This window comes from Syngnathoides biaculeatus, chromosome 16, assembly GCF_019802595.1.
Source record: "Syngnathoides biaculeatus isolate LvHL_M chromosome 16, ASM1980259v1, whole genome shotgun sequence".
In the NCBI taxonomy this organism is placed as follows: Eukaryota; Metazoa; Chordata; class Actinopteri; order Syngnathiformes; family Syngnathidae; genus Syngnathoides; species Syngnathoides biaculeatus.
In genome coordinates, this window is record NC_084655.1 from 2,792,471 (window position 1) to 2,805,204 (window position 12,734).

The 12,734-nt window shown below is 42.4% G+C and overlaps 1 protein-coding gene across 3 annotated transcripts in view; it reads left to right on the top strand.

Moving 5' to 3' along the window:
- nbr1b (NBR1 autophagy cargo receptor b) overlaps nt 1-12,734 on the top strand; it is a 118,792-nt gene that overhangs the window by 11,067 nt on the left and 94,991 nt on the right. For all 3 annotated transcript variants that reach the window (XR_009798703.1, XM_061845259.1, XM_061845260.1), the window contains exons 5-7: nt 2,340-2,525; nt 8,971-9,048; nt 9,121-9,353. Coding sequence is in view for 2 of the 3 variants with exons in the window: in XM_061845259.1 (XP_061701243.1) it covers nt 2,340-2,525; nt 8,971-9,048; nt 9,121-9,353 (497 nt within the window). In the remaining variant the exon portion in view is untranslated. The remainder of the gene's footprint in view (nt 1-2,339; nt 2,526-8,970; nt 9,049-9,120; nt 9,354-12,734) is intronic.

The following is a 12,734-nucleotide window of genomic DNA, read 5'->3' on the forward strand; positions in this document are numbered from 1 at the left end:
GCAGCGCCCGATCTACAGCGACCTCCCGCACACGCCTCGGTGGCGCCCGGACTAACACAGCCTTTTGCTCAAGCCTCGTTGGCCCTCTGCCTGCGTCGGCAGCAACTGGCTCCTGACCAGGTTTGGGAGGGCTTCGTCCACAGCCATCACCTGCTCCCGTGTGGTTCCTGCTGTGCCTTTGGGTCCTCCCTTGAGGACATCTGCCTAAATCGCCCCATTGGGACACTGGTGCTTGGTGTTCTGGCCGACCTCCTGACCAATGTTCCCTCTAATTTTTTACGTGTATGAGCAAACACACAAAGCCCGTGAGCGCCCCCTTTGGCCACTGTGAGCAACATCAGATGTATGCACTGTGGTCAATCAGTGTCATCCATTGAAGTTACATGGCTCATTCAAAGATTCAGATGACAGCATTTACATTCCCATCAGAGCATTTTTAAGAACAATTTTGTGTTTTGCAAATTTAAACTGAAAATGTCAACAAACAAAAAACACATTACAATACAAATACATACCTAGCCAACTATTAACTATACATTTGAAATGTTCCAACTTTGTTAAATTTTGTCAGGGGCATGGCCAAGCTCCTGCCCTAGGCGGTACCGCCTCTGGCTGCAGTTCCACAGCTGCACTGCATTGGATTTTAGTTAGACTGGGCATTTAAGCCTTGAGTGTGTCATCTACATTTACAAGTTAGTTGTGTTACTGCGTATTGGATACTCCGCTATCGTGCGTAAGTTCGCAAGCTTTGTGTAGCGCATTCCTTCGTCACAGTGAGCCTGTTCCACTATAGTCTTGTTATGTCTCGTTTATGTTTCTAAGCTTTGCCCCATAGTCATCGGAACTTATTGCATGTTTTTGGATCTTGTATGTAGCCTCGCGTCTTTGTGCGTCCGCATTTTTTGGACTGCGTACTTGTGTATGACCTTAGCCTGGAATAAAACCACCCTCAATATCATGCCCTCCCATGTTTGCAGTCGCTCAGAGTTATCATTTATAACAAATTACATTTTGAAATTTTGGTCCAGTCTGTAACAACAATCATGGAAGTTGACAGATGATTTGCCTTCACAGGCCACATAAAATCATGTGGTGGGCTGGATTTGGCCACTGGGCCTTGAGTTTGACACCTGTTCTCTGTGGAGTCTTCCAGGTTACTTAATTTCTACATTAATGGTACACAGAATGGCTGGATGGATGTTGAAATTAAAAAAATAAAAATCTGCTGGGCCCTGGGGATCCATCTAGACCCCCTATGATGCTTTTTTTGGTCACATTTTTCATGCCTTAGGTGTTTGTATGTCGAAAGTTGTTTTCATCTTTGTTGATTTCCCACTGTTGCTGAGAGTCTTACTTTTTTGTCTATGGGGCCGTTCTAGCCAACAGAAGACCAGTATCGGGTGTGGGAGGGGTGGGGGGTGATACTGTGGCATTTAAGGTCACATCTGATTGGTCAAATTCTGATAAATGCCACACACATGTAACAAAGCATGCAACATGATATACATGTCAATTTATTGCGATACGATATTTTTGCAGACTTGGTCCTCGGCTTTTGAGGGTCCTCACATGTTTCATGGTTATGAATGACGCACAAAGTACTATTTTTATGCTACACGCAAATAGAATAAGTTATCAACATAAGTGTAAATATTAAGTGCATGTTTTTTTTTCTGTTTTTGAGAATTTCCACTTTTAAGTGATTATTCTTTCTCTGCATACTGTTATAATTTTACTTTCATTTTATTTTCTTCCCTCTTGGTTTTAAATGTTTATGAGCTGTTTTTCTTCGTTTTTTCCAAATAATTTTTAATCATGTAAAGCACATTGTTTTACCTTGTGGATGAAATCTGCTATATAAATCAATTTGGTTTGCTTTCCTTTTGCTTAGCTTTCACAGAGGTTTTAAGAACAAGTCTTCTAATGGTACAAGAAGCCACACTGCGTTACCACTGTACGGACCGTTTCTGGTTGGATTGTTTTATATTTATGGCTCTGTCCTTCCCATTCAAATATTCACTGTAATTAAGAGTATACTACTGATTTAGAGTAGGTTAGTAGGTTCCATCTTGCGTTCAAAATGTGATTACGATACATCATCACAGTACGAATGGAACTCCTTCTTGAACCAAGGAGGGGATCTTGAAAAATATTAATGGAGACACCAAAAAAAAAAAAAAACCGAAATTAAGGAACTTGGTGAAAACTACTTGGTTTAATTACTATTCATTAATGACTAATAAACTACAGGGCACATTTTGACTTTTAATATTTGTTTCAAATATTTGATAAGACAGGTTCAACATCAGTTAATAACGGTTTGCTTTTGTGCCTAACAGAGTGCTGCAAGGCAGGGGAATCGACTGCACATGAATGTGTATGAGACCCGTGGCCAACCAGCAAGGATATCCATTGGCAAGGCTAGTGCAGAGCCAAAACGGGGCTTTAGACCCCCTCAGCACTGTGCTGCTCTTGCCCAGGTGGTCAGTCGCAAGATTCAGGCAGGGGTGCCAGAGCAGGGCATGGTAGGGATAATTTATTTCAGACATCTTCGCATTGTTTTTTGCTTTATCATAGTTTTGTCCAGTATTTAATTTTAACTTCATCCTCCCACTTCAGAAAAAATGTATCCCAATGCATACTGTTGAATGTGAACTAATACACTGTCGACCATTTGTTGAGCAAGGACCTCTGAGACCTTTTTCTTTCTTTTTTTTTTTAAGCAATTTCCCTCATTTTTCAAGCCCCACTGAATATTGTCGTATGACTATGTCAACACCAAATCCAACAAAAGAAAGTTAAAATTCTTCTTTCATCTGAAAAAAAGATTTATCCCTAGCTTATACCGTTCTTTAATAATCATTTGTCAAATATTGGCTACTTTCAGCCCAATCTGTATCTGGAGGAAAAAAAAAACCCGACTAAACAACCTTTTTGTCAAAACAAACAAAAAGGGGCTCTGAGAGCTTATTCCAGGGGTTGCACGGTTCCAAGGAGGACCAGTCTGACAGGGTAGGAGTCTGGGACAAAGCAGCAGTCTCAGGTCTTAATGACTACAGGCCCGTTGCTTTGACATCTGGGGTCATGAAGTCCTTTGAACGCCTTGTGCTGGACCATTTCAAGAGCGTCACCGGTCCCCAGCTGGACCCACTGCAGTTTGCCTATCGAGCTAAAAGGTCTGCGGATGATGCCGTCAACATGGGTCTGCAGTTAATCCTTGGACATCTCAACAGCGAGCGTATCTATGCGAGGATCCTGTTCGTGGACACCATCATCCCTGAACTCCTCCAAACTTCTCCAACTCAGCGTCTCGCCTGCCATCTGCCGGTGGATCTACAGTAGAACTTCCTGACGGGTAGGACACACCAGATGAGGCTGGGGGACATCACCTAATCCACGCACACTATCAGCACCGGGGCACCCCAAGGTCGTGTCTTCTCCCCTCTCCTCTTCTCGCTCTACACAAACGATTGCACCTCGTGGCATCCGATTGTCAAATTCCTGAAGTTTGCAGATGACACTACGATCATCGGCCTCATCAAAGACGGCGAAGAGTCTGCATATCGACAGGAAGTGGCGAGGCTGGAGCTTTGGTGTGGTCAACACAACCTGGCGTTGAACACGCTAAAGACTGTCGAGATGATTGTGGACTTCAGGACGCATCCATCACCACAGCTGCCCCTGACGCTGTCCAACTGTCTTGTGGCAACTGTCAAGACCTTCAACTTCTTGGTAATTACAGTCTCAGAGAACCTGAAGTGGGAGACGAACAGCAACTCCATCTTCAAAAAAGCCCAGCAAAGGATTTACTTCTTGCAGCTTCTGAGGAAGCACGGTCTTTCACAAGAGCTGCTGAGACACTTCTACACAGCGGTCATCCAATCAGTACTGTGTACCTCTTTCACAGTCTGGGTTGGGGATGCCACAAAAAAGGACAAACTCTGACTGCAAGCGACAACGGATGAAACGGATTGTCGGCACCACTCTACCCACAATTGAAGACTTGCACGCAATGCGACCTAGGTCTAGAGCAGGCAGAATCCTTTTGGACCCTCCACATCCTGGCCACCAGCTCTTCCAGCTTCTTCCGTTGGGAAAGCGCTACAGATCAATGCAAGTCAATACTAGCAGGCATTCAAACAGTTTTTTCCCTCTGGCAACTAAGTCATAAAATTAATGATCAGCAAACCTTTTTTTCTGCCTTGTGCCATTGTTGGGAAACACACTCACATCCTGCCTGTCCAATCAGTATTAGTATTAGTTATATATTTTGTAGATTTGTCACTTTAAACTGCTCCCTTTGCACATTTGTCATTGCACTGGTCTATAATGGGAACCGTGAATGGGTAAAGACACTCTGTTCAAACTTAACACAATGTAGGACATTGACACACTTATCTCCTACCTGTTCTAAATGAAGAAGACTTTACATATTGCACATCCTTGACTCTTATAAGTAATAATTCTTATAAAAACAAATGTATCTTCTTTGTTCTTGTTACTTTGTTCTTCCTTGTTCTAAATGTTGTACCAGGGAAGCATCCACTGATGAATAAAAATTCCTTGTGTGTTTTTACACACTTAAAAAAGATGATTCTGACTCTGATTCTGGGTTGTCAATGGGCAGAAATAAGTGAGTGCAGTTCTACAGGGAGTACAGGCAGATTGCAGACTGGGGACAAACAGCAAGGATGGGTTACAGATTTAATCATAAAGACCCCAGGAAGAAAAGGTGGAAATTGTGCCTAGGCTACAAACGTCCAGAGCGATGACAGTCTGGTGATGTGTTGGAATCCCACTGTGGCTTAAGAGCAGCCAAGTGCCATTAGGTTGATCAGATGCAGCTGCTAGACTCAAGGACATCAACCCTACAAAACACTAATGACACACCCACCCACGTACAAACAAACACATATAGACACACACACAAAGGCAGGGCTTCAGGGAGCCAAAGTGGCAGCCCTGACAAGTGTTGCATTATAATGGGATGAAATTATGGTTTTATGTAACAAGCAATGAAGGAGCGTGTTTGCTTGCTAAATGTAGCGAACGTGAACTTTAAAACCAGTTACCTTTAATTTCATATCATTCGGAGGATCTTGGGACGAAACTTGCCTGGCTATGCAGAGACTGGTCACTCATCTGACAATTCCAGATCCAAGTTACTCAAATCCTGGTTGGTGGACAATCACCTGGCAAGTGGGGGAGACCATATTGCCATATGTCCCAGCATTTTAGGCAATAGCTTTACAACAAAAGGATGAGCTTGGACCGTCACCCTTTATTCCCCTGCATGGTTGAAGGCATCATTTTTGTCGGTATTTTTCTAGCCTTGGTGCTATAAATTTCTTGAACCAAGACCTTTTTTTCATTTTGTCTTATGTCTTTTATGCCATTATACTTGCCTTTTCTCATTCTCCTGTACCGAACCTCCTCCTTCTTTCTCTGAATTTGAGTTTACCTCAAGACATTGTTCCCCACTCTAAAAGGTGCCATTCCTTATTGCAGTTATCCAAAAGCTTGACCACCACAAACTACACAAGAACCTCCCTCACCCATCCCTCACCCATCTCCGTTAAAAACAGGCATTGATTTATGTAGTAATGTCCATCAGGATTTTTGTGGCCGATCAGCGAATTCAAAACACGCGGAACTGAAATGATCACCAATCCCATTACAAGATGGAGCAACGTGTCTATTTAAATAACTTCTTCATTTATTGTATATCAGTGGTGAACTGTTTTCCGAGTATCAAAGTATGTTAAGGTTAGGAATGGCCATTGAATTTTTGCGATTCTGATTACTTATTTCGATTCTGGTTCCAAACACTTCTCGATTCTGATTCTTTTAGAGGCTGGGTCAAAAAAAGTTTGCATGATTTAAATAAAGAGTGTCCAAATTCTGAACATCCATTTTCTTAGCAGCCTGCAGCAAAGATGAAAGTGAACATTTGACTTGAGGTTCTTTGTAACCTGTATCAATATCAAACCTATGAACTAATGGGTAATCTGTGTGGAACTAACCCAATTGACTTAATATTCATTAACAAATCTTTCAACTAAATGCTAAATATAACATTTTTAAAATTATTTGGGACTGTTTCATCCCATCAAATGATGATGTGCAAGTTTTAACTTGCTGTTTTAGTTTTGACTTCCTGTTTCAAGCTTATAGCCTTTTATATTGAAGGGTACGCACCACAACTCAGCATCTTGGAAAAAAATGTAACATCACACGGTCCTAGTGATTTCCATCCATCCATTTTCTGAGCTGCTTATACTCACAAGGGTCACGGGAGTGCTGGAGCCAATCCCAGCTGTCATCGGGAAGGAGGCGGGGTACACCCTGAACTGGTTGCCAGCCAATTGCAGGACACATGGAGACTGACAGTCGCACTAACCATAACACTTCGGGGCAATTTAGAGTGTCCCAATTAATGCATGTCTTTTTGGATGTGGGAGGAAACGGAGTGCCCGTAGACAACCCACGCCGGCACGGGTAGAACATTCAAAGTCCACACAGGTAAGGCCGGCATTGAACCAGGGCCCTCAGAACTATGAGGCCAACGCTTTACAGTTGCACCGGCACGGCGGTGCGTCACCGGTGATTTTTTTTTTTTTTATTTGTTTTTTTTCTAAGTGGATTGAATCAAACACATTCGAGATTAACCCATAGAATACATGTTAATTATATAAAATGTTAAATGTGGTTAAGTGTGTAATTAAAGCTTTGAGCTTTATTTAAAATCTCTACTAAAATCGCAAACAGGTTGAGAGATCCTTCTTACTTTGAAAATGATCATTGTGTGTGAATTAAGAAAATTAGTTTTTTTTTCCTGTGTGTGACAGTGGTGCAGTTGCGCAACTGGTTCAAGCTTCTGCCTTACAGTTCTGAGGACTCAGGTTCAAATCCGCTTGCTTGGAGTTTGCATGTTCTCTCCATGCCCGTGTGGGTTTTCTCCAAGCACTTTGCTTTCCTCTGAGATTACAAAAACATATTCATTGGTGACTCTTAATTGGCCTTCGGTGTGATTGTGAGTGCAAATGGTTGTTTCAATGTATCCTGCGATTGATTAGCAACCAGTTCAGGGTGTACCCCGCCTCCTGCCAATCCATAGCTGGGATAGGCTCCAGCGCTCCTGTGACCCTTGAAAGTAAAACGAATCAGAAAATGGATGGTCGAATCATTTGTCATTTGAGGACTTGTATAGTTGACTTGCCAAAATACTCTTCTTCTTTTTCTTTCTGCTTGTCCTGTTACGGGTCGCCACAGCGCGTCATCTTTTTCCATCTAAGCCTATCTCGTGCATCCTCCTCTCTCATTACCCGCTGTTCTCATGTGCTCCCTCACAACATCCATCAACCTTTTCTTTGGTCTTCCTCTCACTCTTTTCCCTTTTCAACAGAACTATGGCACACTTTACATACAAGTGTAGTACTAACTTTTTTACATAATGTTACATAATGTTTTATTGCCTCCTTACGAGCCATATCGTTTTAAAAGTACATCAACTCAAAGCATGGTCGGGAATAACCCAGGTAAGGTTAGTTGAATCTTATGTGCTAAAACTAGACCCGACAGGGGAATCCTTGGGCAGGCAGGTATGAAGGCGAGCTAAAATGGCGAAGACTGCTTTGATAGGCAAGAGTGTGTCCAGTTGAGGTAGCAGGTCTAGAGTTTCTGGAATGCAATGGAAAGTGTTGATCAGAATCTTGCCAGTTACTGTTAATAGAGCGAGATGTGTATGACTGTGGACTCTACAAGACAAGGTGGCATTAGGGACTGACTCAAGTACACAGTTGATGATAATTGTCAGGTCTGCCAAGCAATCACAACCTTTTGACAAACCTTAGAAAACAGAGAGGCTTGAAGTTAAGCAAAGTTATCTTTTTACTCGTGAGGAGAATGAACGACAGTGTAACCAGTTACAGTCTTAGAACAGTTCTGAAAACACTGCGCTCCTCCCGCTTCTTCTCCTTTTATCAGTTTGGTGGAGGTAACACATACAATGCATTCCCAAATATTTGGAAAAGTCTTCAGCCGTGATTACATAAGTCGGTGTACCATGTAGTCAGTGTGTACGTCAGCAGGCACCCATATCTTCAGTGAGTACGTTAGCAGGCACCCATTTCTTGACTTCTCAAGGCTGCGATTACAAACAGGAACAATCTGGTCTCTTCAGCATGATAAACAACCTTGATTCCTACGCCATTTACTTTGATGTACGTAAATGAAATCCTTGCAGGATCGCTCTGGATAATTTATCGAAAAGCAGAAAGTGAAAGTTATGTACAATTACTCTTTCAATAATGAATCACAGCTAATCCCAGCTCCAAGTCGTCTTTTCTCCACTCCTATACTTGCGCTCCTGTATTTGCGTGCATGGACACACGCACTATACTGAGGCAGCAGCTCTGACAAAAGTATATATATATATATATATATATATATATATATATATATATATATATATATATTATATATATATATTTACCTCGACAAAGGTTTACTTTTTGTTCCCAATTGGTTACTGTATGTGAAGTAGGCAAATGCGTGGTTTGGGGTGTCATAAATACCTAAACCTGATATTCATAGATAAATCTGATGCTGAAATTTTATTAAGTCATAAGCTCATGGGTTGTGTGGGGTTTTGGGGAGTAGAATAGCAGATCTCTTCCGTTAAGCATAACTGGGGAATTTAATGATAAAGGAATAGGTCAAAACAATCAAACAAAATTGTTCATTTATTTAAAAAAAATGCAACAGCAGTTTCCAGTCTGTTTTGTTTGCTAGAAAATCACTAAAACTCCATTTGTGATATTTGTGTATCTTCTTTTTTTTTTTTTTGGGCTTGTATATTTCCGTTTGATAGTAAAACATTACTTGAAAGAACTGCTGTATTATTAAGGCTTATGAGAAGCGAAATTTGGATGTATGTGAATGTATGATTGAATGTTCCCTCTGAATCAGGAGATCATGAAAGAAGTGAAAGGGACAAAAGAAGAAGACAAGACTCCTCCTCCATGGTTCACCTCTTACATGGAGAAGGTAAGTGTCGCTAGTATGACTATTTGTGGAGCAGTGCATGACTACTCCTTTCCTCTCCTTCTGTCTCACCAGTTCAAGGACCAGGTGGTCCGTGAGGCTGTGGAGAAAATTTGCAGGGAGTTCTCTGGACAATGCTGCATCCACAAGCCCCTGAGTGGAGTAGGGACAAGTAGAGAGGATATAGTAGCAGGGCCTGCGGTGGTGCCTGAGGTTTCTTCCTCTACCCTGCCCGGAGCGCCCTCCTCTTCCACTCTTCCCTGCTCCTCATGCAGGGGACAGACAACAGGTGGAGGCTACCAATGCAGGTAGTATATTTGTTGTCAGTTGCTAATTGGTTTAAGATTTTAATTCTACTGCTAGATACCCAAGGGCAACGGTTCCCCAACCTTTTTTGCCTTACAAACCAGTTTCCCATGAAGAAATTGTTTTGGCGGTGTAGCGATTGTGCAGGTTTATGAAAAATGTAACTAATTTAGAATGGAAAGATAAGGAGCGCTCCCCTCGTCATTTCTGTTTTCGCACAATTTTTAAAGTATGCATTATCAATCTAATTTTCCATCTCAAGGGGCACCACATCTCTTTGTGTGTGGAACATTTAGGGAAAATGACGAGAAACGTTTTTAATAATTATTGTTCAGTCTTAAAAACCCTGAAGGTTTCTACACCTTACGGATTAAATACACTTTCTCGATAATCATATACTTTTAGTTTGTTTTGTTTTTTGTTTTTGTTTGTTCTCCTGAATTCAAACACAAAGAAAAAATGCAGCCAATGAATTTTTATAGAAATTTTGGTGGGCTCTATCAGCGGATTCGACGACAAAAGAGAAACGCAAGACAAGAAAACAAAAAAGAGGAGTGACAAACATTGGCAAAGGAAACTGAGTTGTGATGTGAGGGGATGAATGAGCATGGAATTGCCATTCGCATAGGTGGGATTCCTGTTCACAAATATTCACCAATTTGGACTTTTTGTAGACTGCGAAGTTGGACTTACGAGTGTTGAACACGATCGAGGCAGGTGAGTCGAGACGTGCTCGCGAGAAGTTATACATTTTAAAATAGATATTGTTATGAAAACAATATATTATTATTATTCACTTCACTTATTCATTTCAATGTCTGTACAAAAAAAATGAGCGGAGAGCGTGTCATTAATGTGTAAAGTTGCAGAAGTCTCACTCAACATCCCAGTGGCGGCCGTATTCTTCCTCAAGATGGCTCTGGTGAGTTAGCCGTCAGGAGACGTATTATTTGGAATGAAAGTGCACCATTGCTCTCCAAACATCCCACACACCCTGCTCTTTTCAGCCAAAAACGTCAAGTGCAATTCGATTTTGAAATTCCATGAGAGATGTAGCAGCCATTTGTAACCCTAACCTAATCGCTGTACAATATAGTGGAAATAATTGATTTTATCAACATTTTTATTTGGAGTGACTGGATCCAATGCAGCTATTATTTGAAGATTTTCAAAACTGTAAGATCTGCCAATTTATGCTCATTAAGGACTCCTCTAGGGACCTCTACTATCGGACTCTCCCGGGTTACGGGTCTGGTTTCAGTGGATTCATTGGATTCATGGTGTCTGCTTCCGCCCTTATCTGTGCGATCCAAGCTCCCAGGAGGGGAGCTGTGAGTTTGTTCAAGGATGTTTTGCCGCTTCGACTTGTCCACGTCACCTTAAGGGAGGTGGGACTTTTTGGCCGGACTGGTTGGTCGGAGGAGACAGCAGCATGAAGGAGCCTGGGCAAGCGACCACACCTGGGTGAAAAGGACCGGGAGAAAACGAAAACAAATCCGATCTAACCAGACCCTTCTTATGGCTGAAAAGGAACAAAAGAGCGAATTTACACCCCTAATGTCCTCCTTTGTCACCATCTTGTCAAACTAAATGGGATGCCATAGTATAAATAATTGGATTTCTGCTAATGAGATCATTTTCCCAATAGGGTTGAGTAATCCCATGCTCATTTGGAGCTGGCATGATGAATGTTTCACATGTTATGATTGAAGAATGACACAAGTATTTTGTTTGTAATGACAATTGCGTGGAGATATATTTTTTTCTTTAGTGAGCACAGTTGACAGTTTCATCAGAGATTCAGGTTTGCAGGAATCCAGTCACTAGTGTTGTACATTTTGTGTTCTTATGTTCCATCACTCTGTTAGATTGTATGGGCATTGACGCGCGTCTGCAGTAACGTCCAACATCCAACTTTGGGTCTCCCTCTATTGAGCTCATTTCTAATCCTATCCCACCTGCTCACTCCTAGTGAGAACCTCAACATCTTAATTTCTGCCAACTCCAGTTTCTGCTTCCTGTTGTCTCTTCAATGCCACTGTCTCTAATCCATACATCATAGCCGACCTCACCACTGTTTTATAAACTTTGCCTTTCATCCTAGTAGAGAATCTTCTCTCACATAACACACCAGACACCTTCCGCCAGCTGTTCCAACCTGCTTGGAACCGTTTTGTCACTTCCTTACCACACTCACCATTGCTCTGGATTGTTGCCCCGAAGTATTTTAATTGGTCCACCCTCTTCTCCCTGGAGCCTCACTCTTCCCCCTCCACACCTCTCTTTCATTCTACTTCGACGAATTCTCATTTCTCTCCTTTCCAGTGTTTGCATCAATCTTTCTAATTGTTCCTCCACCTGCTCCCTGCTTTCACTGCCGATCACGGTCATCTGTGAACATCATGGACCAAGGGGATTCCAGTCTAACATCATCCGTTAGCCTATTCATGTCATGAGCCAGTGGCACGGGGGCGGCCCCAAATGCAGTAGTTCCAGGCAATGTCATAATATTCAAAGTGGCTGTATTCCAGAAACAGGTCGATACTAAAAGGCAGTCCAAAACAAGGCAGAGGCCAGTTCCGGGTTTTTTGATCGAGCAGGTAAGCGATTGTGAAAGTCATGCTGTAACCACAGACTGCCCAAGGTAGTTAAGATAGTGTCTGCTGCAGACCAGGAGTGGATGAGCAGGTTGTTCTGGCCTCAGTGCTCATAGCGCATACGGCGTGACATCAGTGTTGGTGATATCAATTGCTCGAGTTCCTTCAAACTGAATCTGCTTAAGCATCTCAGGGTCGACTTCCAGTTTGTATTCTCCGAAAAAGTTAGAAATCTCAGTTTCGCTCATAATTTTCGGCTGGCAGGTGGTAAAGGGTGCCTTCTTCAATATGCAACCCTACCCTTGTCAGAAAGCAGCAGGGTAAATAACAAGCTCGGTCCGCGTCTGACGACGTAATCCCTCTCTCAGAACCCAACAAAAGTTTCGCGTCATATCGGTGGCGTCCGCCGGTCACCGCCGTTAGCTGCCGTCTCACCCGATGTGGAGGTGGGTCAGGCTGGGAGGCTGGTTGGCCAGTGCTGTCGCACCACTGGCGGGGAGGAGAAAGGAGCTCTCCCCCCAGCGGCCATTGGAGTCTGGGCACCCCTGAAGTAGTTACAGTGAAGAAAATAAGTATTTGAACACCCTGCTATATTGCAAGTTCTCCTACTTAAAAATCATAGAGGTGTCTGAATTTTACATCAAAGGTTCATGTTCACTGTGAGAGAGAAAATCTGAAATGAAAAATCCAGAAATAACATTGTATGATTATTTTATTTTGTGATACCGCTGCAAATAAGTATTTGAACACCTGTCGATTTGCTAGAATTCTGATCCTCAAAGACCT